Source organism: Lucilia sericata, unplaced genomic scaffold (genome assembly GCF_015586225.1).
Source record: "Lucilia sericata isolate MDLA Ls3-8-SP2 unplaced genomic scaffold, ASM1558622v1 Contig000481F_arrow, whole genome shotgun sequence".
Classification (NCBI taxonomy): domain Eukaryota; kingdom Metazoa; phylum Arthropoda; class Insecta; order Diptera; family Calliphoridae; genus Lucilia; species Lucilia sericata.
The window spans coordinates 141764-169759 of record NW_023994496.1 but is presented as its reverse complement, the minus strand read 5'-3'; the positions used below and the strand labels follow the sequence as shown (position 1 = coordinate 169759).

General features: G+C 35.5%; 2 protein-coding genes across 2 annotated transcripts; one reads left to right on the top strand and one right to left on the bottom strand.

Annotated features, from left to right (window-relative positions):
• Positions 1-2: 2 nt before the first annotated feature.
• On the bottom strand, positions 3-18185 carry LOC119605396 (phosphatidylinositol 4-kinase alpha). Its single transcript, XM_037958472.1, is given in 13 exon segments — positions 3-788; positions 854-1101; positions 3518-3551; positions 3554-3704; positions 3777-5503; positions 5506-5649; positions 9291-10093; positions 10152-11123; positions 11185-11677; positions 16087-16146; positions 16304-17314; positions 17604-17817; positions 17956-18185. Coding segments are annotated over 13 exon segments (6327 nt in total). The 5' UTR covers positions 18040-18185; the 3' UTR covers positions 3-402.
• A 1590-nt stretch (positions 18186-19775) lies between these two features.
• On the top strand, positions 19776-24716 carry LOC119605394 (protein suppressor of forked). Its single transcript, XM_037958470.1, has 10 exons — positions 19776-20006; positions 20078-20400; positions 20469-20744; positions 20811-20922; positions 20981-21172; positions 21630-21821; positions 23281-23694; positions 23756-23863; positions 23922-24228; positions 24287-24716. The coding sequence occupies exons 1-10, from the start codon at positions 19974-19976 to the stop codon at positions 24520-24522; spliced, it is 2193 nt and encodes a 730-aa protein (XP_037814398.1). The 5' UTR covers positions 19776-19973; the 3' UTR covers positions 24523-24716.
• The last annotated feature ends 3280 nt before the right edge of the window (positions 24717-27996 follow it).

Below are 27996 nucleotides of genomic sequence, written 5' to 3'. Positions count from 1 at the left end.
AATTCTTTTCAACTATAACATTATTAAGTTTTATTTAAAATTCATATTCATATTTTTTTAGAATTAAAAATTACACCATAAAGAATAAATACAACAATAATTATAGGATTTAAACTAAAAGTATGTTTTTTTAGTGGAACAAACTACACTTAAACTAAACAGAAATATTTTTCAAATATTTTTTTTAATATTAAATACAAAAACAAAAAAACTTATATTAAACACAAATATAATAAGCAAAAGGTCAATAAAAAATTTAATTAAATATAAGAAAAATTCATAAGCACCTCATTTTTTTCTAAAAAAAAAGGACAGAAAAATGTTCTTAAAACCAAAACTTCTAACAGTATCCATTTAACAAAATACTGATACGGTTATATATAATTTTTTTGGTTTCACTATTTAGTAGGGTATTTGATTTTGATAGTATTGTATCATATCGTAGGTGCGTGTACGGAAATTTTGATAAGAATTACGTATAACGGCGAGCATATGAGCTGCTGCCTCTTTATTATTTTTCGTTGAAACAAATCGTTGTTTCAGTAAGTTAATAGTTTGTCCTCTAAAGCAGGGCAAGCCAGTGTCCAACATTAGGGAGACCAGAGAAACAATAGCATCCTGATAGGGTCGTACGGCTAAGAAGGCCTGTACACACAATTCACAGAACCATTTGAAAGCGGGTGCCTCCATTTTGCCACCCATAATCATAACCATTTCATCGGTTAGTTTCATATCGGGTTCGAAGCCAATGTTGCCGCCCGGTGATGACTCAAACATGAAACCAAAATCTGCAAAATAAAAAAACCAAAAAAATGTAATTTCATTATCATTGTTTAAAAAAAATGTTCTTTACCTATGTGTATAATATGACCATCTTTATCTATCATTATATTGCCATTATGACGATCTTTGATTTGTAGTAAGTAGCCTATTAAGGAATAGGCAGCCATTGATTTAACGAAATTGGCGCGAGCAGCTTGGAATTCACGGGAACTTTCATCACCATATTGATGCAGGAAATATTCGTATAAGCCGGAATCGGTTTGACGACCCAATTGATCGCGTGATTTGGCATTTGGCACACATTCAATAACACCGCACTGGAAAGAAGAAAACATTAAATTTTCTGGCAAAAACTGAACTATAACAGAACTAGAGCAGGAATACAACAGAACTAGAACAGTATTAGAATAGAGCTTTAACTGATCTAGAACTGAACTAGAACTGAACTAGAACTGAACTAGAACTGAACTAGAACTGAACTAGAACTGAACTAGAACTGAACTAGAACTGAACTAGAACTGAACTATAACTGAACTAGAACTGAACTAGAACTGAACTAGAACTGAACTAGAACTGAACTAGAACTGAACTAGAACTGAACTAGAACTGAACTAGAACTGAACTAGAACTGAACTAGAACAGAACTAGAACAGAATTAGAACAGAATTAGAACTGAACTAGAACTGAACTAGAACTGAACTAGAACTGAACTAGAACTGAACTAGAAATGAACTGGAACTGAACTAGAACTGAACTAGAACTAGACTGAACTAGAACTGAACTAAAACTGAACTAGAACTGAACTAGAACAGAACTAGAACAGAACTAGAACAGAACTAGAACAAAACTAGAACAGAACTAGAACAGAACTAGAACAGAAATTAAACAGAACTAGAACTGAACTAGAACTGAACTAGAACAGAACTAGAACTGAACTAGAACTGAACTAGAACTGAACTAGAACTGAACTAGAACAGAACTAGAACAGAATTAGAACAGAATTAGAACTGAACTAGAACTGAACTAGAACTGAACTAGAACTGAACTAGAACTGAACTAGAACTGAACTAGAACTGAACTAGAAATGAACTGGAACTGAACTAGAACTGAACTAGAACTAGACTGAACTAGAACTGAACTAAAACTGAACTAGAACTGAACTAGAACTGAACTAGAACAGAACTAGAACAGAACTAGAACAGAACTAGAACAGAACTAGAACAAAACTAGAACAGAACTAGAATAGAACTAGAACAGAAATTAAACAGAACTAGAACTGAACTAGAACTGAACTAGAACAGAACTAGAACTGAACTAGAACAGAACTAGAACAGAACTAGAACAGAACTAGAACAGAACTAGAACAGAACTAGAACAGAACTAGAACAGAACTAGAACAGAACTAGAATAGAACTAGAACAGAACTAGAACAGAACTAGAACAGAACTAGAACAGAACTAGAACAGAACTAGAACAGAACTAGAACAGAACTAAAACAGAACTAAAACAGAACTAAAACAGAACTAGAACAGAACTAGAACAGAACTAGAACAGAACTAGAACAGAACTAGAACAGAACTAGAACAGAACTAGAACAGAACTAGAACAGAACTAGAACAGAACTAGAACAGAACTAGAACAGAACAGAACTAGAACAGAACTAGAACAGAACTAGAACAGAACAGAACTAGAACAGAACTAGAACAGAACTAGAACAGAACTAGAACAGAACTAGAACAGAACTAGAACAGAACTAGAACAGAACTAGAACAGAACTAGAACAGAACTAGAACAGAACTAGAACAGAACTAGAACAGAACTAGAACAGAACTAGAACAGAACTAGAACAGAACTAGAACAGAACTAGAACAGAACTAGAACAGAACTAGAACAGAACTAGAACAGAACTAGAACAGAACTAGAACAGAACTAGAACAGAACTAGAACAGAACTAGAACAGAACTAGAACAGAACTAGAACAGAACTAGAACAGAACTAGAACTAGAACAGAACTAGAACAGAACAAGAACAGAACTAGAACAGAACTAGAACAGAACTAGAACAGAACTAGAACAGAACTAGAACAGAACAAGAACAGAACTGGAACAGGACTAGTACAGAACTAGAATAGATCTAGAACAGAACTAGAACAGAACTAAAACAGAACTAGAACAGAACTAGAACTGAACTAGAACAGAACTAGAACAGAACTAGAACAGAACTAGAACAGAACTAGAACAGAACTAGAACAGAACTAGAACAGATCTAGAACAGAACTAGAACAGAACTAGAACAGAACTAGAACCGAACTAGAACTGAACTAGAACTGAACTAGAACTGAACTAGAACTCAACTAGAACTGAACTAGAACTCAACTAGAACTGAACTAGAACTGAACTAGAACTCAACTAGAACTTAACTAGAACTCAACTAGAACTGAACTAGAACAGAACTAGAACTGAACTAGAACTGAACTAGAACTGAACTAGAACTGAACTAGAACTGAACTAGAACTGAACTAGAACTGAACTAGAACTGAACTAGAACTGAACTAGAACTGAACTAGAACTGAACTAGAACTGAACTAGAACTGAACTAGAACTGAACTAGAACTGAACTAGAACTGAACTAGAACTGAACTAGAACAGAACTAGAACAGAACTAGAACAGGACTAGAACAGAACTAGAACTGAACTAGAACTTTTCTAAAGAAAACTTTGTTTCTTTTACTTACCCTGGAGCTGTAGCCACCACACGATAGGGAAACGGAAAAGATCTAAACCCACTTGTTGGAATATATTTTTGAAAATAGTTATCACTTGCAAAGCCAGCATATCCTGACGTACATCATCACCCACTTTGAAAATGGCCGCCTGCCAGGATTCTACACCCAAAGTCATTTTGGCGTCTTCTTGGGAGTTCTACAAGAACACAAATATATAAAATTTAAAACATTTGTCTTTTTTAACTTATGTATATCAAGAGCTTCTTACCGGATTATTAGACACCTCCATGGCTCTAGTTTCCAACTCTGTTATGCCGCATCTGTAGACACGGAATCTGGCCAAATAGGGAGCCTTGGCAGCACTCTGCATGGGAGTACCACTATTATAGTCAATATCCAATACCATAGCCTCTGGATTGGAGGGTAAATAACAACCCGATTGCACTTTAATCCTACTTAAAGCCGCCAAACATGCATTTTTACGTTCGGGTCCTTTGGGATAAGAACGTATTTCACCCGATACCGCGGTTATCTTGCCAAAGAAATCAAATTCACGTTCATAGAAACGTTTAGCCGCACCCGAAAAGGAGGATATAATATTTTGACTTAAAGCTTCGAGGGCGTCATAGAGATAAGGATCCTTATGCAGTTGATCTTCATCCATGTACATGTTCGTTTGCATATTCCAAATCAACTGATGGGCAACAATTTGTGATCTCTTGGAAATGTTCTTAATGAGCTCAGAGACATAGCCCATAGTGTCGTGCCGTAAAGCTTGTACCAGTTGTGGAATGTAAGGTAAAACTGATTCTGCCGGATAGGAATTTAAAGTCTTGACGGCATACTGAGCCGTTAAGGGATGAGAAGGATATTGACGTGAAAAGTAGGAGAGTGCTTGTATGGGATTGACTGGAGACCAGGCGAGTATGTACATTAAATCGGGACTTTCTTGTAGTAAATTCTTGGTTGTGGCTAGATATTTAAGAGCCTCGGGTATTTCACATACCGCTATGGGATCAGAACATACCAAACGTGTCACTTCTTCTTCAATGGAATCGGCATTCTTAATGCGTGAGGGTAGGAAGACGGCTAAAGCAGGATTATAATTCCAGGCCAAACGGGCATAATCACGCCAGACATTAACCTTATAAGGACGATTGCGCCATTCGGTGATTTGCTCCTCGCCTGGTATGGCCAAATCGGGTAGACTATTCGGATTGTACCAAGTAATCAAGAATTCTATTTCCACCGCCAATAACTCCAAAATCAAATTACGTTTCTTCATGTAATCCTTATCATAAGAATCCTTTTGGTAAGGCAAACGTTTGGAACGATTCGATCTTTTGGATAAAGTCGATGTCGAGTGTGGTATAGTATTATACCAACCTCCACCCCCTCCCCCTGCTATCGAGGAAGATCTACCCATTTCTCCGGTGCTAATAAGAGAAGCTGTTTCTGGGTTTTTATTTACTGTCAGCATATGATTGGGTGTAGCTGAGGGTATGTCATAATCACCCACTTCTGAGGTTACCAAGTGCTTCTTTTCACTGCGCATGGTTTGCCAGAATTTCAATAAAATCAAAATGTCATCTAGCAACTGTTCCTTACCCTGATTGGGGCAAGTAGGAGGACCACAGAAATAATCCAAAGCATTGCTGTAAATACGTTCTCTTAAAATATTTCGAGCCAAAGATTTGGGTATGGTATTACCCTGCAGCAGAGACAAGCCACATTGCAGTAGCTTAAAACGACAGCCTATGGTGGCGACTTGTCTATTTTGTTTGCTATTCTTGGCTATGGGTAGACAACGATGCAGTAGTAGACAAAACATTTCCACTTTATCACGATTACAGTATTTGGCGGTGTCAACCATTTCGGCGAGTAATTGCAGCCAGATAAGATGTGGCGAAATCAAAATGGGTTTGGGCACCAATTTACATCCTTCATAGGCAGCCAAAGGGCTGGTAATTTCACCCTCTTCTGCGAATAAACCAATTTTCTTTCGAATGTAGTCTGCCAGGCCGAGACCATTTCTTGTATGAAGCATAACTCTAAATCTTGGCGAGCAGTTAAAACCCATTGCCAACACTCGACAGCAGTCTCCATGGCCAATTCGGTAAATAGTTCCACTTGGGAGGTGGCTAAGCAATTAGAAAACAAAGGTAATTTTTGGATATAGTTCAATTTTAGTTCATTTCTAGTTCAGTTCTAGTTCAGTTCTAGTTCAGTTCTAGTTCAGTTCTGGTACAGTTCTAGTTCAGTTCTAGTTCAGTTCTAGTTCAGTTCTAGTTCAGTTCTAGTTCAGTTCTAGTTCAGTTCTAGTTCAGTTCTAGTCAGTTCTAGTTCTAGTTCAGTTCTAGTTCAGTTCTAGTTCAGTTCTAGTTCAGTTCTAGTTCAGTTCAGTTCTAGTTCAGTTCTAGTTCAGTTCTAGTTCAGTTCTAGTTCAGTTCTAGTTCAGTTCTAGTTCAGTTCTAGTTCAGTTCTAGTTCAGTTCTAGTTCAGTTCTAGTTCAGTTCTAGTTCAGTTCTAGTTCAGTTCTAGTTCAGTTCTAGTTCAGTTCTAGTTCAGTTCTAGTTCTTCAGTTCTAGTTCAGTTCTAGTTCAGTTCTAGTTCAGTTCTAGTTCAGTTCTAGTTCAGTTCTAGTTCAGTTCTAGTTCAGTTCTAGTTCAGTTCTAGTTCAGTTCTAGTTCAGTTCTAGTTCAGTTCTAGTTCAGTTCTAGTTCAGTTCTAGTTCAGTTCTAGTTCAGTTCTAGTTCAGTTCTAGTTCAGTTCTAGTTCAGTTCTAGTTCAGTTCTAGTTCAGTTCTAGTTCAGTTCTAGTTCAGTTCTGGTTCAGTTCTGGTCCAGTTCTAGTTCAGTTCTAGTTCAGTTCTAGTTCAGTTCTAGTTCAGTTCTAGTTCAGTTCTAGTTCAGTTCTAGTTCAGTTCTAGTTCAGTTCTAGTTCAGTTCTAGTTCAGTTCTAGTTCAGTTCTAGTTCAGTTCTAGTTCAGTTCTAGTTCAGTTCTAGTTCAGTTCTAGTTCAGTTCTAGTTCAGTTCTAGTTCAGTTCTAGTTCAGTTCTAGTTCAGTTCTAGTTCAGTTCTAGTTCAGTTCTAGTTCAGTTCTAGTTCAGTTCTAGTTCAGTTCTAGTTCAGTTCTAGTTCAGTTCTAGTTCAGTTCTAGTTCAGTTCTAGTTCAGTTCTAGTTCAGTTCTAGTTCAGTTCTAGTTCAGTTCTAGTTCAGTTCTAGTTCAGTTCTGTTCTAGTTCAGTTCTAGTTCAGTTCTAGTTCAGTTCTAGTTCAGTTCTAGTTCAGTTCTAGTTCAGTTCTAGTTCAGTTCTAGTTCAGTTCTAGTTCAGTTCTAGTTCAGTTCTAGTTCAGTTCTAGTTCAGTTCTAGTTCAGTTCTAGTTCAGTTCTAGTTCAGTTCTAGTTCGTTCTAGTTCAGTTCTAGTTCAGTTCTAGTTCAGTTTAATTCAGTTCTAGTTCAGTTCTAGTTCCAGTTCTAGTTCAGTTCTAGTTTCAGTTCTAGTTCGTTCTAGTTCTAGTTACTAGTTCTAGTTTCAGTTCTAGTTCAGTTCTAGTTTCAGTTCTAGTTCAGTTCTAGTTCAGTTCTAGTTCAGTTCTAGTTCAGTTCTAGTTCAGTTCTAGTCAGTTCTAGTTCAGTTTCTAGTTCAGTTCTTAGTTCAGTTCTAGTGTTCAGTTCTAGTTCAGTTCTAGTCAGTTCTTAGTCAGTTCTAGTTCAGTTCTAGTTCAGTTCTAGTTCAGCTTCTAGTTCAGTTCTAGGTTCTGGTTCAGTTCTGTTCCGTTCGTAGGTTCAGTTTCGTTCAGTTCTAGTTCAGTTCTAGTTCAGTTCTAGTTCAGTTCTAGGTTCTCAGTTCTTCTAGTTCAGTTCTAGTTCAGTTCTAGTTCAGTTCTAGTTCAGTTCTAGTTCAAGTTCTAGTTCAGTTCTAGTCAGTTCTAGTTCAGTTCTAGTTCAGTTCTAGTTCAGTTCTGTTCAGTTCTAGTTCAGTTCTAGTCAGTTTAGTTCAGGTTCTAGTTCAGTTCTAGTTCCGTTCTAGTTCAGTTTAGTCAGTTCTAGTTCAGTTCTAGTTCAGTTCTAGTTCAGTTCTAGTTCAGTTCTAGTTCAGTTCTAGTTCAGTTCTAGTTCAGTTCTAGTTCAGTTCTAGTTCAGTTCTAGTTCAGTTCTAGTTCAGTTCTAGTTCAGTTCTAGTTCACGTTCTAGTTCAGTTTCTAGTCAGTTCTAGTTCAGTTCTAGTTCAGTTCTAGTTCAGTTCTAGTTCAGTTCTAGTTCAGTTCTAGTTCAGTTCTAGTTCAGTTCTAGTTCAGTTCTAGTTCAGTTCTAGTTCAGTTCTAGTTCAGTTCTAGTCAGTTCTAGTTCAGTTTAGTCAGTTCTAGTTCAGTTCTAGTCTAGTTCTAGTTCAGTTCTAGTTCAGTTCTAGTTCAGTTCTAGTTCAGTTCTAGTTCAGTTCTAGTTCAGTTCTAGTTCAGTCTAGTCAGTTCTAGTTCAGTTCTAGTTCAGTTCTAGTTCAGTTCTAGTTCGTTCTAGTTCAGTTCTAGTTCAGTTCTAGTTCAGTTCTAGTTCAGTTCTAGTTCAGTTCTAGTTCAGTTCTAGTTCAGTTCTAGTTCAGTTCTAGTTCAGTTCTAGTTCAGTTAGTTCTAGTTCGTTCAGTTCTAGTTCGTTTAGTTCAGTTCTAGTTCAGTTTTAGTTGTCAGTTCTAGTCTCAGTTCTAGTTCAGTTCTAGTTCAGTTCTAGTTCAGTTCTAGTTCCAGTTCTAGTTCAGTTCTAGTTCAGTTCTAGTTCAGTTCTAGTTCAGTTCTAGTTCAGTTCTAGTTCAGTTCTAGTTCAGTTCTAGTTCAGTTCTAGTTCAGTTCTAGTTCAGTCTTAGTTCAGTCTAGTTCAGTTCTAGTTCAGTTCTAGTTCAGTTCTAGTTCAGTTATAGTTCAGTTTAGTTCAGTTTCTAGTTCAGTTCTAGTTCAGTTCTCGTTCAGTTCTAGTTCAGTTCTAGTTCAGTTCTAGTATCAGTTCTAGTTCAGTTCTAGTTCAGTTCTAGTTCAGTTCTAGTTCAGTTCTAGTCAGTTCTAGTTCAGTTCTAGTTCAGTTCTAGTTCAGTTCTAGTTCAGTTCTAGTCAGTTCTAGTTCAGTTCTAGTTCAGTTCTAGTTCAGTTCTAGTTCAGTTCTAGTTCTGTTCTAGTTCAGTTCTAGTTCAGTTCTAGTTCAGTTCTAGTTCAGTTCTAGTTCAGTTCTAGTTCAGTTCTAGTTCAGTTCTAGTTCAGTTCTAGTTCAGTTCTAGTTCAGTTCTAGTTCAGTTCTAGTTCAGTTCTAGTTCAGTTCTAGTTCAGTTCTAGTTCAGTTCTAGTTCAGTTCTAGTTCAGTTCTAGTTCAGTTCTAGTTCAGTTCTAGTTCAGTTCTAGTTCAGTTCTAGTTCAGTTCTAGTTCAGTTCTAGTTCAGTTCTAGTTCAGTTCTAGTTCAGTTCTAGTACAGTTCTAGTTCAGTTCTAGTTCAGTTCTAGTTCAGTTCTAGTTCAGTTTCTAGTTCAGTTCTAGTTCAGTTCTAGTTCAGTTCTAGTCAGTTCTAGTTCAGTTCTAGTTCAGTTCTAGTTCAGTTCTAGTTCAGTTCTAGTTCAGTTCTAGTTCAGTTCTAGTTCAGTTCTAGTTCAGTTCTAGTTCAGTTCTAGTTCAGTTCTAGTTCAGTTCTAGTTCAGTTCTAGTTCAGTTCTAGTCAGTTCTAGTTCTAGTTCAGTTCTAGTTCAGTTCTATAGTCTAGTTCAGTTCTATAGTCTAGACTCCTTTCATCCCAAACTTACCCACAGCATGTAAAAGTTTACGATTGATATCCGAGCATATAATCAAATATGCCGTAGCTCTCCACAATGCGCCACGATGTCTAGCATCACTTTTCTCCTTACAGGCATCCCAAACATCCTTAACCAAACGATCAGCTAGTCCGGCTTTTTCCTCTTCACTTAGCACCGATAGAAGACCCGATATCTCACCAGCATATTTACTGCGTAAACATAAGACGGACACAAAACGGGGAGTATCCGAGCGTACACAATTGGGACGCTTACTAATGGAAGGTAAAGCATTGGGATAGAAGGTATTCGTACTAACTACAGAATCAAATGCTAATGCCAAGCCACTATGATGAGCCAATACTTGGGTGGGTATTTGATTGGGATATTCTTGCAAATGGGATTTAGTGGAACGGGGAGCCCATTTCATGGCTTCGTTGACTATGCCCTGGCAACGGTCAGCAAAATCCTTGAGACGTCCTTCACGAGCGGGTAGAGAATCCATTAATTGTAGAGTATAGGGGGTGGAGACAACCCTTAGAGTGGGTGTCTCTTCATTGGGATCCAAAGTCAAAGAAAAGGCTAGTAATTGCAAAATATCCAGCATGCACCAAAGAACACGGCGATTCCATAATAAATGAGGAAATTTATCCACCAGTTGAGAAAGATATTGATCGGCTACCACTTGTATTTGTTTGTGTATATGATTAAAATACACCAACAGTAGAGTGGCCTGGGATTCCAAGACCTTTTCGCGAATTTCATCACGAGTAAATAAAACATTGCGGAATTTCTCGAATACTTGATCGGCCACACTGTAAATATAGAAATAAAAGGAAAATCTTTACAGGTTGCTTAATATGAAATACCCACCATTTCACACACTGCCAAATGCCCGATTTATCTTTTTGCAAAGCCGGATCACACAAATACGTCAAAATCGGCTCCAAACTGGGCTCTTCGGCATTCTCCACACGCAACATTTCCAACCAATAAACACTCAATAGATACGTGCATTGAGCAAAGGTTAATTTATTTATACAGGCTGTTACCTCGGCTGTAGGATGCTCCAGCAATAATAATATTTGAGTGCGCAATTCATTCAAACTAACCGAATCACTTTTAATGGCCGATGTATAATTTAGCTCACGCATATCGGATTTGTGGGTAGTTTGAGATATCAATAGTGGCGACTTGGCTGCAATTTGCTGAACTCCCATATACCACTCGGGTGACCAGAGACGAGCGTTTGTAAAACCCATGACTACACAGTAAACCCAAAAATCTTTGAATAGTTTGTGCAAACGCAAACGAGGATTTTTTATGGGCGGCAGGCGTCGCAATAGTACAGCAATTACCGGTATTAACATACCTAAATGGCCGGCACTAGAGCTGGCCTTGGGCGCCCCAGGCGTGTTGTCATAGGAACGCTCTCCCTCAAGGCCGATTTGTACAAAGAGTTCGAGCAGCTTGCCCAATAGTTCTAATTTCTCGTCGTCACCTTGTATATTGGCCGCAATATTACCCAGAGCATTGACTACAGCATCCGAAACACTAAAGAATTGTTTGCGGTGCTCCGGATCCGAGGTATAGGCCAGCGAAGCCGATTGTACGGTAACGCGTGAAAACATTTTCATAATCTCCTCAAAGACATGCGTCTCACACTGGGAGATGATCATACAGCCCAATTGATCGACAATTAGGGCATTCTGTTCGGAGGGGACTTTGCAAAAACGTTGTATAAAGAACTGTAGAATATTTTGGGTAGTTTTAGAGGTATCCTTTAAGGCGACCGCCACATGTCCCAACATGACTATAATGTTCAAGCTAACCAAGGTGGATTCTCTGTAAATTTAATGAATTTAGTATTTGATTCCATTTTGTTTCTTATTTAAAAAGCTCTCACGATTCATGTTTTTCGGCGGTAAATAAACGATTTGATACATTGGCCACCAATGCGGGTACACAAAATTGATCTACTGGTTGTGCTGCTCGCAAAGCTATACTCAAGTTTTCTATGGCTGCATCTCGTAAAGCCTCAAAGGCAGCTTGTCCTGTCCTTAAAGGTGCATATTTCTTACTTTCACCAAATATATCCACCGTCGAACGGGATTCACTATTTTGCACGACAATCTTAAAGGGGGTCACTTCTTTTTCCTTTTTCTGCAAAGCCATTAGTTGCTGTGAGTGAGCATGTAGTTTGGCCAGTATTTGACTGGGATCAACTAGAAAATCTCTTAAATAAGATATTGATGTATTAGCAATATTGGGAAATTTCTGTGCCAATTTGCCTAGACCCTCTAGACAGACCATTAGTAAAGGCATATGATCCATAACGATTTTGTGTGAAAGTTGAGAGTTAAGTTTTTGTGAGAGACGACCACATAGTTTATCGGCCTCTGGTGTGAGCAGCAGGAAAAGGGAAAGAAATTTAAATAAAATTAATAAAAATGTGGTAGAGTAAAGATTTATTTGAGAATATATAAAACTGGGAGTTTTGAGAGGAGGCATAGCAAAAAAATCATTCCAAACATGATGAGGGGTAAAACAAAAGTGAGTTTTAAACAAAATGAAAATCGAAGAACAAAGACAAGTTCCAGTAAATCGGATTGTTTGAAATATTTATACATCTAAAGGCTAATTGTTTATACAAAAACTAGTACGCAGAAATTTAAAGTTGAAAAATGGAATTAGTCTATAGTCTAGCCTATATTGTAGTCTATAGTCTAGTCTATAGTCTAGTCTATAGTCTAGTCTATAATCTAGTCTATAGTCTAGTCTATAGTCTAGTCTATAGTCTAGTCTATAGTCTAGTCTATAGTCTAGTCTATAGTCTAGTCTATAGTCTAGTCTATAGTCTAGTCTATAGTCTAGTCTATAGTCTAGTCTATAGTCTAGTCTATAGTCTAGTCTATAGTCTAGTCTATAGTCTAGTCTATAGTCTAGTCTATAGTCTAGTCTATAGTCTAGTCTATAGTCTAGTCTATAGTCTAGTCTATAGTCTAGTCTATAGTCTAGTCTATAGTCTAGTCTATAGTCTAGTCTATAGTCTAGTCTATAGTCTAGTCTATAGTCTAGTCTATAGTCTAGTCTATAGTCTAGTCTATAGTCTAGTCTATAGTCTAGTCTATAGTCTAGTCTATAGTCTAGTCTATAGTCTAGTCTATAGTCTAGTCTATAGTCTAGTCTATAGTCTAGTCTATAGTCTAGTCTATAGTCTAGTCTATAGTCTAGTCTATAGTCTAGTCTATAGTCTAGTTCTAGTCTATAGTCTAGTCTATAGTCTAGTCTATAGTCTAGTCTATAGTCTAGTCTATAGTCTAGTCTATAGTCTAGTCTATAGTCTAGTCTATAGTCTAGTCTATAGTCTAGTCTATAGTCTAGTCTATAGTCTAGTCTATAGTCTAGTCTATAGTCTAGTCCATAGTCTAGTCTATAGTCTAGTTTATAGTCTAGTTATAGTTAGTCTGTAGTCTAGTTCATAGTCTAGTCTATAGTCTAGTCTATAGTCTAGTCTATAGTCTAGTCTATAGTATAGTCTATAGTCTAGTCTATAGTCTAGTCTATAGTCTCGTCTATAGTCTAGTCTATAGTCTCGTCTATAGTCTAGTCTATAGTCTAGTCTATAGTCTAGTCTGTAGTCTAGTCTATAGTCTAGTCTATAGTCTAGTCTATAGTCTAGTCTGTAGTCTAGTCTATAGTCTAGTCTATAGTCTAGTCTATAGTCTAGTCTGTAGTCTAGTCTATAGTCTAGTCTATAGTCTAGTCTATAGTCTAGTCTATAGTCTAGTCTATAGTCTAGTCTACAGTCTAGTCTGTAGTCTAGTCTAAAGTCTAGTCTATAGTTTAGTCTATAGTCTAGTCTATAGTTTAGTCTATAGTCTAGGCTATAGTTTAGTCTATAGTCTAGTCTATAATATAGTCTATAGTCTAGTCTATAGTCTAGTCTATAGTTTAGTCTATAGTCTAGTGTCTATAGTCTAAGCTATAGTCTAGTCTATAGTCTAAGCTATAGTCTAGTCTATAGTCTAGTCTATAGTCTAGTCTAAAGTCTAGTCTATAGTCTAGTCTATAGCCTAGTCTATAGTCTAGTCTGTAGTCTAGTCTAGTCTCTAGTCTATAGTCTATAGTCTAGTCTATGCTTAGTCTATAGTCTAGTCTATAGTCTAAGTCTATCGTCTAGTTTCGTATAGTCTAGTCGTATAGTCTCTCGTCTGTCTATAGTCTAGTCTATAGTCGTCTCTAGTTAGTCTCTAGTCTAGTTATCTAGTCGTAGTTCTAGTTAGTCTATTGTCTATCTATAGTCTAGTCTATTAGTCTAGTCTATAGTCTAGTCTATAGTCTAGTCTATAGTCTAGTCTATAGTCTAGTCTATAGTCTAGTTCTATAGTTCTAGTCTATAGTCTCGTCTATCGTCTAGTCTATAGTCTAGTCTATAGTTTCTAGTCTATAGGTCTAGTATATCGTCTAGGTCTATAGTCTGTCTTATAGTCTAGTCTATAGAATCTAGTCTGATAGTCTAGTCTATAGTCTAGTCTATAGTTCTAGTCTATCGTCTAGTCTATAGTCTAGTCTATAGTCTAGTCTATAGTCTAGTCTATAGTTCTAGTCTATAGTCTAGTCTATAGTCTAGTCTATAGTCTAGTCTATAGTCTAGTCTATAGTCTAGTCTATAGTCTAGTCTATAGTCTAGTCTATAGTCTAGTCTATAGTCTAGTCTATAGTCTAGTCTATAGTCTAGTCTATAGTCTAGTCTATAGTCTAGTCTATAGTCTAGTCTATAGTCTAGTCTATAGTCTAGTCTATAGTCTAGTCTATAGTCTAGTCTATAGTCTAGTCTATAGTCTAGTCTATAGTCTAGTCTATAGTCTAGTCTATAGTCTAGTCTATAGTCTAGTCTATAGTATAGTCTAGTCTATAATCTAGTCTATAGTCTAGTCTCTAGTCTAGTTTATAGCCTTGTCTACAGTTTAGTCTATAGTCTAGTTCAGTTCTAGTTCTAGTTCAGTTCAGTTCTAGTTCCGTTCTGGTTCAGTTCTAGTTCAGTTCTAGTTCAGTTCTAGTTCAGTTCTAGTTCAGTTCTAGTTCAGTTCTAGTTCAGTTCTAGTTCAGTTCTAGTTCAGTTCTAGTTCAGTTCTAGTTCAGTTCTAGTTCAGTTCTAGTTCAGTTCTAGTTCAGTTCTAGTTCGGTTCTAGTTCAGTTCTAGTTCAGTTCTAGTTCAGTTCTAGTTCAGTTCTAGTTCAGTTCTAGTTCAGTTCTAGTTCAGTTCTAGTTCAGTTCTAGTTCAGTTCTAGTTCAGTTCTAGTTCAGTTCTAGTTCAGTTCTAGTTCAGTTTCTAGTTCAGTTCTAGTTCAGTTCTAGTTCAGTTCTAGTTCAGTTCTTAGTTCTAGTTCAGTCTAGTTCAGTTCTAGTTCAGTTCTAGTTCAGTTCTAGTTCAGTTCTAGTTCTAGTTCAGTTCTAGTTAGTTCTAGTTCAGTTCTAGTTCAGTTCTAGTTCAGTTCTAGTTCAGTTCTAGTTAGTAGTTCAGTTCTAGTTCAGTTCTAGTTCAGTTCTAGTTCAGTTCTAGTTCAGTTCTAGTTCAGTTCTAGTTCAGTTCTAGTTCAGTTCTAGTTCAGTTCTAGTTTCAGTTCTAGTTCAGTTCTAGTTCTAGTTCAGTTCTAGTTCAGTTCTAGTTCAGTTCTAGTTCAGTTCTAGTTCTAGTTCAGTTCTAGTTCAGTTCTAGTTCAGTTCTAGTTCAGTCAGTTCTAGTTCAGTTCTAGTTCAGTTCTAGTTCAGTTCTAGTTCAGTTCTAGTTCAGTTCTAGTTCAGTTCAGTTCTAGTTCAGTTCTAGTTCAGTTCGTTCAGTCTAGTTCAGTTCTAGTTCAGTTCTAGTTCAGTTCTAGTTCAGTTCTAGTTCAGTTCTAGTTCAGTTCTAGTTCAGTTCTAGTTCAGTTCTAGTTCAGTTCTAGTTCAGTTCTAGTTCAGGTCTAGTTGTTCTAGTTGTTCTAGTTCAGTTCTAGTTCAGTTGTCTAGTCAGTTCTAGTTCAGTTCTAGTTCAGTTCTAGTTCAGTTCTAGTTCAGTTCTAGTTCCAGTTCTAGTTCAGTTCTAGTTCAGTTCTAGATTCAGTTCTAGTTCAGTTCTAGTTCAGTTCTAGTTCAGTTCTAGTTCAGTCTAGTTCAGTTCTAGTTCAGTTCTAGTTCTCTAGTCTAGTTTATAGTCTAGTCTAGAGTTTAGTCTATAGTCTAGTCTATAGATTAGTCTATTATCTAGTCTATAGACTAGACTATAGTCTAGTCTATAGTCTAGTATATAGTCTAGTCTATAGTCTAGTCTATAGTCTAGTCTATAGTCTAGTCTATAGTCTAGTCTATAGTCTAGTCTATAGTCTAGTCTATAGTCTAGTCTATAGTCTAGTCTATAGTCTATAGTTAGACTATAGTCTAGTCTAGTCTACAGTCAAGTCTTTTTACTAGTTTAACAAAATGTTTCATATCCTGGATCAACACAAGTCGTGAAAAATATGAATTTTTACAAAGATTTATGACAAAAACTTATAGAAATCTTAAAATCACAACAAAATATACAAAAAAGGAAATATTCTACAGATCCAAGGAGGAAGAACAAATAGAAAGAAACATGAAAACGGTTAGAGTTGTCTTCAGAAATGTTTGTCTCGAAAGAGTTTTCTTTAGAAAAATTTGTCCAGACAAAGAAACATTGAAAGATGAAAAATTTAAACATTTAAAGAAAAAATTTTGCATACAAAATAAACAATAATTTAAAATAAAAAAATTAAACCAACAAAACAATTAAACAAAAAAACTAAACCTCTTTGTATTATATAAGATAAAGCATACTGCAATGAAGGTACATTGTACTCCTCATCAACTGAAAATTGAGAAAAAAATTAAAAAAAAACCAAAACATAAATTTAGATCATAATAAAAAAACTACTGGATAAAACTAAAACTAGAAACTACTTAAAAAGTTATTATTAAAGCTAAAATCCAAAAATCTAAAGAAAAATACTAAAACAACAACTTACCGGTCTCATCTCGTATGGCCCAAACTAATAAATCCACACAGGCGGCATTGGCCATAACATTTACTTTATATTTATTGACTACGGGAATGCCATTCTCTTCTCGTTTTTCACGTTCTTGATCTTGTTGTTTATTTTGCAATTCCGTTTGACCATTAAGGAATAAACGTTTAACAAACTCCTGCACATCTTTGGTAAAGGGGGCAGGCAAATCGATTTGATGCTGTAGAATTTCTCTTAGCAAAGTAACCAATACTAGATTTAAAGTTTCCGAAAAACTTTTATAACAATAACCCTTAATCTGATGTAAAGCAAAGATATCACTGGCTTGTTCATCTAAATGTTCAAGAGTTTCTTTGGTTAGGAGTTTCTTCGCCACCGAAAAAATGGTCTGCAGATGTTGTATGGGAAAAGGAGGCATTGTTACTGGTTTCTGGGTTTTCGTGGGAGTATCAGTGACACGCATATTGGGAAATTGATTGAAACTGGAACCATAGCGTGTAAAAAAATGGGTGCGAGGATCATAGGGCACCGAGAAATAGGTGTGTAGTTGAGGTTTTTGTTTATTCAAATTGGCTATAACCGATATCTGACGCATGCGTATTTCATTGGAATCCTGGCTTAAGCTGCCCGACATGGAGCGCGGTATAATGGGACGAAATTGTGTAAAAGCCAGACGTTCACTGGAGCTATAACTACCACCCTCACGTGAATTAGGCCGAACAACTGGCATTTCTTCTCTGGGATAAATGCGACAGAGTAGAGGAGGTTCCTGTGAGGCATAGCGACCCATGGATCTAGCCAAACCGAAAAGCAAAGGTACTGTAGCTTTGCATAATATAATGGGTGGTGGTGCAGAACTGCTTTCTTTGCTCGATTTGATGATATTGGCTAAAGCACCTAAAGTTTCCACTTGATTTAGTATGATTTCTTCCCTTAAATCAGGACATTTTACCACAATATCAGAGAGCAAAGTGTTCAAGCAGAAACTAAACTTTTCGGCAGAGGGGATTCCTAAAAGAGAAAAGAAAATGTAAGAAAAGGAAATTAAAATTTGGTTTTTTAATTCTTATTAGAATACAAAATTTAGCTACTAATATAAAATACTTAAGGAAGCCATACATATGTTTGAGATTACCCAAACTTAAAAACAATTTAATTAAAATTTAGGAATTTTTGAACTAATGAAAGTAAATTTTCTTAATAAAAATAAACTTTACACCTTGAATATTAATAAACCCAAGAAATGACTTATTAATAAATTCGCATTAATCATCTTCCAACAACAAAAACAATAACTTACTATCACTTTTACTCCATTTGCCATCATCCACCCAAACAGCTTTAGGCAAACACTTGGCCAATCTCAGTAAATAGGGTACAATACGTTCTTCATGTTGACAACCACTCTCCAGGAAGTAGAGACCCAAGGCTATGACTGCATCTTGGGAACGAGAATCTAAACAAAACACCCCGGCAGCATTTTCTTGAGGGCAATAGCGAAACAAAGCTTGCACCTAAAAAATAATAACAAACATTACAACAAGGTCAAATTCCATTAACGCCATAAAGCAGTTGAAAAGTCAATATCTTATAATTGATGGCCCCATAAGTCTCAACCAGAAAAAAAAACAACGCAAAATTTTTTTCCTTACCTTTTCCCAGGGCGTTGGTTTTATCTGTGCTAGCACTCGTGCTAAACTTTGCACGGTCCTTTGATAGGAAAATTTGTCTGCCATATTAGCAGACCTGTTCGAGTAAAAATTTCACCAAAATTTCTTATTTTTCGTGGTTTTTATCGTAATTTTTCCAGTTTTTCGTTCGTCAATACAGATTTTTTTCTTTATAAACAGCTTCTTCTTCTCTCCACACTGATTCATTGTCAAAAAAGTGACGTTTACAAGGCCATTTATGCCAACAGCTGTGTGTCAAATACACTGAGAAATTGTTAAATACTAAGAAAAATTGAGATGACAGATGTTGATTAAACAATTTAACGGTAATTTTTATTTTGATTTAAAGCGAAATGTTAAAAAAAAATATTTTTTAATGTTTAAGGTATTTTCAGACTACAATACTGAGTATTAACACACTTCAATTTTCAATTATTTATGCACTTTTCGTTCTTATTTTTAATGTATTTTACAATTTTTGTTTGTTTTTTATTGTATTTATAAAATACATCCCGAATACGTTTGAAAATAAAAAGTTTTTGAATTGTTTTAAAAAATTTATGAATACCGACCGTATGCCAAAAAAATCAGTAATATTTTTGAAAATCAAATTACAAATTATATTTAGACTAGTAAATTGTATTATGATACAAACATTTTTGACAAGTATTAATACTCAGTATTGTAGTCTAAAAATACCTTTAATAAAATACAAAAAAAATCAATGGAAAATATAATAAATTGATACTTTTTTCAACTTTTGTAGAGAAATAATCTTAAAAAACTATCTACATATTAGGGTTCTATAAATCGACTTTCGAATAATCGAACAATCGACTTTTTGTCGAAAAAAGTCGAAGTCGACTATTTTGTTCCAAAAAAGTCGATAACTCGACTATCGTCTGTGAAAAAAGTCGAAAAGTCGACTTTGTGAATAAAAGTCGAAAAAAGCCGAAAAGTCGAAAAAAGTCGATAAGTCGAAAAAAGTCGATAAGTCGAAAAAAGTCGATAAGTCGAAAAAAGTCGAAGAAAGTCGAAAAAAGTCGAAAAGTCGAAAAAAGTCGATAAGTCGAAAAAAGTCGAAGAAAGTCGAAAAAAGTCGAAAAGTCGAAAATTGTAGAAACAAGTCAAAAATAGTCAAAAATTTTAAAAAAGTCAAAAACTCTAAAATAGTCGGAAAAACTCGAAAAAAGTCAAAAAATAGTCGGAAAAAAGTAGAAAGAAGTCGAAAATAGTCAAAAAGTCGAAAAAAGTCGGAAAAAGTCGAAAAAAGTCGAAAAAGTCGAAAAGTCGACAATTTATAAAATACTTATAGTCGAAAATACTTATAGTATAAAAGTCGACTTTTATTTAAATGAAAAAAGTCGAAAAGTCGACTTTTCGTTTCAACTATAGAACCCTACTACATATACACTAGAAAATACTCTCAAGACTTTTTTAAAGATTTGTGTTATTTCTGTAAGAATCCTATATAGTGAAACTTTTGTAAAGAAAATATAAATTTATATAGCTTTTTTAAAAACTTTTATGAAGACTTTTCTACAGAAAACATTACCAAATAGCCTTAAATTTATTATAAAATCATTTATCACCCTAATTCGTTATTTTATTTAACGAAAGTTCCAAAAAATTAAATAAAATCATTTAATTTACAGCTAAACTTCAATTTTATCTGTTTCGCCACACAAATATAACGGCGTTAAAAATTTCTAGCGACTTTGACTTTCTTTACTAATTAATATGGCATCTCTGTAAACTTTTGAAGTTTCCTTTGACAAAAGGTGGTTTTGACATTTGCAATTAATTTTTTTCTCCAACATAACGCCGTAAATTTACAAAAGCGGCTTTTTTTTTACAAAAATATATAATTAAATTAGTTTTTTTAAACAAAAAAATATATAAAAAGGAAAATAGATTAAGTTTACTATATAAATTTATCAAAAATATACTGCAATTTATAAAAATATAGTAAAAATCCGGTAAAGTAAGAAACAGCCAACATGTCAGTAAGAGATCAAATAAAAATTGATATTGTAAGTAGAAAAATATAGATAAAATTGGTTTTGATTAACAAATATTAATTAATTTTCTTTTTATATATAAGGAATGGGGCCACGAGCGCTTAGTGCGCGCCCAACAAGTGGTGGAAATGCGCCCTTATGATATAGAGTCTTGGTCCACCTTGCTGCGTGAGGCTCAGACGCGACCGGTCAATGAGGTGCGCACTTTATATGAATCTTTGGTTAATGTATTTCCCACCACCGCACGTTATTGGAAGATTTACATAGAACAGGAAATGAAAGGACGCAATTTTGAAAAAGTGGAAAAGTTGTTTCAGCGCTCCTTGGTGAAGATTTTAAATATAGATTTATGGAAATTATACTTGACCTATGTTAAGGAAACTAAGGCGGGTTTGAGTACGCACAAGTGAGTAGAAAATTATTAGTTTTGCTTTAGTTAGAAAAGCAATATTAACAAGTGTTGTTCTTGTTTAGAGAAAAACTGGCCCAGGCTTATGATTTTGCTTTGGAAAAGATAGGCATGGATTTACATTCATTCTCTATATGGCAGGATTATATTTCTTTCTTGCGCAGTGTGGAGGCAGTGGGCAGTTATGCAGAAAATCAAAAAATCACTGCTGTACGCAGAGTCTATCAAAAGGCGGTCATTACACCCATTGTAGGCATAGAAATATTATGGAAAGATTATATAGCCTTTGAGCATAACATTAATCCCATTATATCCGAGAAGATGAGCTTGGAAAGATCTAAGTAAGTTCAAATTTAAAGAGAAAATAAAACAAATTGTAAAATTTATATTTATTCCTTAAAAAATAGAGATTACATGAATGCGCGAAGAGTGGCCAAGGAATTGGAGAATATTACCAAGGGCTTGAACCGCAATTTACCCGCTATACCACCCACCCTAGCCAAAGAGGAAGTTAAACAGGTTTTTAACAAACTTTTGTAATTCCCTAAAGAAAATTTTAAATGTTTTTGCTTTCTAGGTTGAACTATGGAAAAAATTCATTGCTTTTGAAAAATCCAATCCTTTGAGAACTGAAGATACTGCCCTCATTACCCGACGTGTTATGTTTGCCACTGAGCAATGTTTGCTAGTGCTAACTCACCATCCGGCTGTTTGGCATCAAGCAGCACAATTTTTAGATCAAAGTTCTAAAGCTTTGGCAGATAAAGGCGTGCGTATAGTGTTTTTCTATCATAAAATTTCTCCATTTCAGTTTATACTCAATGAAGTGAAAAACAACAACAGCCTATTGATCAACTGCTTGATAAATGTGTTAATAAATTTAGAGTTTCTAAAAACTCTTATTAGCTTAAAAACACTTAAAACAAATGGATCTTTTTATTTCATGCAAAACGAATGTCTATTTGTATTAAAGAACTTGCATTACGAAATCTAAAAAAAAATGTTTCCAAAAATTATTTTCAATTAAGAGCAAAACTTATTTCGATTAAAATTTTTATTATTTCCCTTAAAAAATGCAATTTCTTTGATGCTTATGTTGACATCATGTTTATTAATGTGTATTTTTTCTTATTTGTATCAAATTCTTTAAAAATATTCCTCTTTTTTATAAAATGTATCAAAATTTTACTTATTTCTTCTTTATATTTCTTTTTCTATTAATTTAGGATACCCAAGCGGCCAAAATCTTTGGCGATGAATGTGCCAATATCTTGGAACGTTCCATTAATGGTGTTTTAAATAAGAATTCTTTGTTGTATTTTGCTTATGCTGATTTTGAGGAAGGACGCATGAAATATGATAAAGTACATGCTATGTATAATAAGTTTTTATCCATACCGGATATAGATCCAACATTGGTAAGTGGAAAATACAAATTTTTAATTTTTTTTCTAAGGAACACCTCACACTAGATAAAATTTTTTAAAGAAAACTTTACAAGCCACTGAAAAAGCTGGTAAACTTTGATCTAAATCACTATAAATTGAATGCAATGGGATAGAAAATCTTTGTAAGAATTCCCATATTCGATTTCTTCAAAACTTGAAGCCCTAACGGACTCGAAAATGCATTCTGTTCAGTTCTAGTTCAGTTTTAGTTCAGTTCTAGTTCAGTTCTAGTTCAGTTCTAGTTCAGTTCTAGTTCAGTTCTAGTTCAGTTCTAGTTCAGTTCTAGTTCAGTTCTAGTTCAGTTCTAGTTCAGTTCTAGTTCAGTTCTAGTTCAGTTCTAGTTCAGTTCTAGTTCAGTTCTAGTTCAGTTCTAGTTCAGTTCTAGTTCAGTTCTAGTTCAGTTCTAGTTCAGTTCTAGTTCAGTTCTAGTTCAGTTCTAGTTTAGTTCTAGTTCAGTTCTAGTTCAGTTCTAGTTCAGTTCTAGTTCAGTTCTAGTTCAGTTCTAGTTCAGTTCTAGTTCAGTTCTAGTTCAGTTCTAGTTCAGTTCTAGTTCAGTTCTAGTTCAGTTCTAGTTCAGTTCTAGTTCAGTTCTAGTTCAGTTCTAGTTCAGTTCTAGTTCAGTTCTAGTTCAGTTCTAGTTCAGTTCTAGTTCAGTTCTAGTTCTAGTTCAGTTCTAGTTCTAGTTCAGTTCTAGTTCAGTTCTAGTTCAGTTCTAGTTCAGTTCTAGTTCAGTTCTAGTTCAGTTCTAGTTCAGTTCTAGTTCAGTTCTAGTTCAGTTCTAGTTCAGTTCTAGTTCAGTTCTAGTTCAGTTCTAGTTCAGTTCTAGTTCAGTTCTAGTTCAGTTCTAGTTCAGTTCTAGTTCAGTTCTAGTTCAGTTCTAGTTCAGTTCTAGTTCAGTTCTAGTTCAGTTCTAGTTCAGTTCTAGTTCAGTTCTAGTTCAGTTCTAGTTCAGTTCTAGTTCAGTTCTAGTTCAGTTCTAGTTCAGTTCTAGTTCAGTTCTAGTTCAGTTCTAGTTCAGTTCTAGTTCAGTTCTAGTTCAGTTCTAGTTCAGTTCTAGTTCAGTTCTAGTTCAGTTCTAGTTCAGTTCTAGTTCAGTTCTAGTTCAGTTCTAGTTCAGTTCTAGTTCAGTTCTAGTTCAGTTCTAGTTCAGTTCTAGTTCAGTTCTAGTTCAGTTCTAGTTCAGTTCTAGTTCAGTTCTAGTTCAGTTCTAGTTCAGTTCTACATCAGTTCTAGTTCAGTTCTAGTTCAGTTCTAGTTCAGTTCTAGTTCAGTTCTAGTTCAGTTCTAGTTCAGTTCTAGTTCAGTTTTAGTTCAGTTCTAGTTCAGTTCTAGTTCAGTTCTAGTTCAGTTCTAGTTCAGTTCCAGTTCAGTTTTCGTTCTAGACAGACTTTTCTGTAGAAACTTTTTTTAATTTTCTTTTTACCTTCAGGCCTATGTCCAGTATATGAAATTTGCTCGCCGTGCTGAAGGCATCAAGTCTGCCCGTGCTATTTTCAAAAAGGCCCGTGAAGACATACGTTCTCGTTATCATGTCTTTGTGGCGGCTGCCCTCATGGAATACTACTGTTCGAAAGATAAAGATATTGCCTTTCGTATATTCGAATTGGGTTTAAAACGTTTTGGTGGCAGCCCGGAATATGTCATGTGTTATATAGACTATTTATCGCATCTGAATGAAGATAACAACACCAGGGTGTTGTTTGAACGGGTGTTATCATCGGGTGGTCTAACGCCACAATTGAGTGTTAATGTTTGGAATAGATTTTTGGAATTTGAATCGAATATTGGTGACCTATCGAGTATTGTAAAGGTGGAGAGACGGAGAAGTGCTGTGTTGGAAAATGTGGGTATAAGTTGTTGAAAAAAGAGAAAAGTTTTCTTTATTTTTATTACTTTTTTTCTAGCTTAAAGAATATGAGGGTAAGGAAACTGCCCAATTGGTGGATCGTTATAAGTTTTTGGATTTATATCCCTGTACAACAGTGGAATTAAGATCTATAGGTTATACAGAGGTAAGTGTGCTTAAGAGAGATGAAAAATATATATGGAAAATGTTTATTGTTTTAATAGAATGTGGGTATTACCACCAATAAACTGGCTGCGGGTCCTGGTAACGCAGCAGCGGCTGCCATCAAGGAAGAACCAGAGTCTGAACCAGCTGTGCAACTGCCAAAGCCAGATTTTGGTCAATACATACCCTTCAAGCCCAAGGCAAATGCATATCCCGGCGCACATCCCCTAGCGGGTGGCACTTTTCCTCAACCACCCGCCTTGGCGGCTTTGTGTGCTTCTTTGCCACCTCCCTTATGCTTTAGAGGGCCATTTGTTTCCATTGAAATGTTGTTTGACATATTTAATCGTATAAAATTAACAGATGGTAAGTTTAAATCCCATAAAAACAGAACAATTTAGAAAAACTTTTATTTTCTTTTCAGCTGCTCCCTTACCCTCCGGTGATCCTGGTTGCGATATCAAAATCTTTGATTTAGCCAAATCTGTTCACTGGATTGTTGACGAAAGCTCTTTGACGGGTGACACTTCAGGCGGATCGGGTGTAAAACGTCGACGCATGCTGCCCGGCGGTGATGACAGTGATGAAGAAACACCCGCTCCTGCACCACCAGCAAATGATATCTATCGTCTGAGGCAACAGAAACGCTTTTCCAAATGAAATTAGGTCTTTTTTTAAAGGTGTTTCTGCAAACATTTTTAATGTAACGTTGTTTGTTTAAGCAAATTAATTAAGGATATTTTTTAAAAAAATGTTTACCTTTAAATATTACACTAAACGCAAAAAAGAAAATTGGTAAAAAATAAGTATTTTTAAACAATAAAATAAAATACAAATTAAATTATAAAAGGAAAGTAATGAAAAGTGATTTTAATTAGTGGAAGAAAGGAAAATGTCACTCCGGAGAGAAATAGCGAAAGAATCTGAATCTAAACTGAACCTGAACTGAACTAGAACTAAAACTGCCCTAGAACTGAACTAGAACTGAACTAGAACTGAACTAGAACTGATCTAGAACTGAACTAGAACTAGAACTGAACTAGAACTGAACTAGAACTGAACTAGAACTAAACTAGAACTGAACTAGAACTGAACTAGAACTGAACTAGAACTGAACTCGAACTGAACTAGAACTGAACTAAAACTGAACTAGAACTAGAACTAGAACTGAACTAAAAACTGAACTGAAGTAGAACTGAACTAGAACTGAACTAGAACTGAACTAGAACGGAACTAGAACTGAACTAGAACTGAACTAAATGTGAACTAGAACTGAACTAGAACTGAACTAGAACTGAACTGAAGTAGAACTGAACTAGAACTAGAACTGAACTAGAACTGAACTAGACTGAACTAGAACTGAACTAGAACTGAACTAGAACTGAACTAGAACTGAACTAGAACTGAACTAGAACTGAACTAGAACTGAAGTAGAACTGAAACTAGAACTGAACTAGAACTGAACTAGAACTGAACTAGAACTGAACTAGAACGGAACTAGAACTGAACTTAAAGTGAACTAGAACTGAACTAAATCGAACTAGAACTGACTAGAACTAGAACTAACAACTAGAACTGAACTAGAACTGAACTAGAACTGAACTAGAACTGAACTAGAACTGAACTAAAACTAGAACTGAACTAGACTGAACTAGAACTGACTAGAACTGAACTAAGCACTGACTGAACTAAGTGACTAGAAACTGAACTAGAACGGAACTAGAACTGAACTAAAGTGAACTAGAACTGAACTAAATGCGAACTAGAACTGAACTAGAACTAAACTAGAACTGAACTAGAACTGACTAGAACTGAACTAGAACGAACTGAAGTAGAACTGACTAGAACTGGACTAGAACTGAACTAGACTGCACTAGAACTGAACTAGAACTGAACTAGAACTGAACTAGAACTGAACGTAGAACTGAACTAGAACTGAACTAGAACTGAACTAGAACTGAATAGAACTGAACTAGAACTGAACTAGAACTGACTAGAACTGAACTAGAACTGAACTAGACTGCGAACTAGAACTGAACTAGAAGTGAACTAGAACTGAACTAAATGCTGAAACTAGAAACTGACTAGAACTAGAACTAGAACTAACTAGAACTGAACTAGAACTGAACTAGAACTGAACTAGAACTGAACTAGAACTGAACTAGAACTGAACTAGAACTGAACTAGAACTGAACTAGAACTGAACTAGAACTGAACTAGAACTGAACTAGAACTGAACTAGAACTGAACTAGAACTGAACTAGAACTGAACTAGAACTGAACTAGAACTGAACTAGAACTGAACTAGAACTGAACTAGAACTGAACTAGAACTGAACTAGAACTGAACTAGAACTGAACTAGAACTGAACTAGAACTGACTAGAACTGAACTAGAACTACTAGAACTGACTAGAACTGAACTAGAATGAACTAGACAGAACTAGAACAGAACTAGAAACTGAACTAGAACTGAACTAGAACTGAACTAGAACTGAACTAGAACTAGAACTGAACTAGAACTGAACTAGAACTGAACTAGAGCTGAACTAGAACTGAACTAGAACTGAACTAGAACTGAACTAGAACTGAACTAGAACTGAACTAGAACTGAACTAGAACTGAACTAGAACTGAACTAGAACTGAACTAGAACTGAACTAAAACTGAACTAGAACTGAACTAGAACTGAACTAGAACAGAACTAGAACTGAACTAGAACTGAACTGAAGCAGAACTGAACTAGAACTGAACTGAAGTAGAACTGAACTAGAACTGAACTAGAACTGAACTAGAACTGAAGTAGAACTGAACTAGAACTGAACTAGAACTGAACTAGAACTGAACAAGAACTAAACTAGAACTGAACTAGAACTGAACTAGAACTGAACTAGAACTGAACTAGAACTGAACTAGAACTGAACTAGAACTGAACTAGAACTGAACTAGAACTGAACTAGAACTGAACTAGAACTGAACTAGAACTGAACAAGAACTGAACTAGAACTGAACTAGAACTGAACTAGAACTGAACTAGAACTGAACTAGAACGAACTAGAGCTGAACTAGAACTGAACTAGAACTGAACTAGAACTGAACTAGAACTGAACTAGAACTGAACTAGAACTGAACTAGACTGACTAGAACTGAACTAGACTGAACTAGAACTGAACTAGAACTGAACTAGAACTGAACTAGAACTGAACAGAACTGACCTAGAACTGAACTAGAACTGAACTAGAACTGAACTAGAACTGAACTAGAACTGAACTAGAACTGAACTAGAACTGACTAGAACTGAACTAGAACTGAACTAGAACTGAACTAGAACTGAACTAGAACTGAACTAGAACATGAACTAGAACTGAACTAGAACTGAACTAGAACTGAACTAGAACTGAACGAGAACTGAAACTAGAGCTGACTAGAACTGAACTAGAACTGAACTAGAACTGAACTAGAACTGAACTAGAACTGAACTAGAACTGAACTAGAACTGAACTAGAACTGAACTAAAATCTGAACTAGAACTGAACTAGAACTGAACTAGAACAGAACTAGAACTGAACTAGAACTGAACTGAAGAACTGAACTAGAACTGAACTGAAGTAGAACTGAACTAGAACTGAACTAGTAACTGAACTAGAAACTGACTAGAACTGAACTAGAACTGAAAGTAGAACTGAACTAGAACTGAACGTAGAACTGAACTAGAACTGAACTAGAACTGAACAAGAACTAAACTAGAACTGAACTAGAACTGAACTAGAACTGAACTAGAACTGAACTAGAACTGAACTAGAACTGAACTAGAACTGAACTAGAACTGAACTAGAACTGAACTAGAACTGAACAAGAACTGAACTAGAACTGAACTAGAACTGAACTAGAACTGAACTAGAACTGAACTAGAACCGAACTAGAGCTGAACTAGAACTGAACTAGAACTGAACTAGAACTGAACTAGAACTGAACTAGAACTGAACTAGACCGGAACAAGAACTGAACTAGGTGTGAACTGGAACCGAAACTAGATGTGATCTGGACTAGAACTAAAACTGAACAGAGTTTTAATCAAACTTTCTTCTTTCGGTCTAGAGTCTAGACAAACTTTTTTAAAACAAAACTCTGTCTAGA

Excerpts from the sequence above, each read along its gene's own strand:
- LOC119605394 (XM_037958470.1), top strand. The coding sequence starts at position 19,974 with ATGTCAGTAAGAGATCAAATAAAAATTGATATT. Across the intron at positions 23,695-23,755 it reads GAAGTGCTGTGTTGGAAAAT|CTTAAAGAATATGAGGGTAA; the intron begins GTGGGTATAAGT and ends CTTTTTTTCTAG. Across the intron at positions 24,229-24,286 it reads TCGTATAAAATTAACAGATG|CTGCTCCCTTACCCTCCGGT; the intron begins GTAAGTTTAAAT and ends TTTTCTTTTCAG.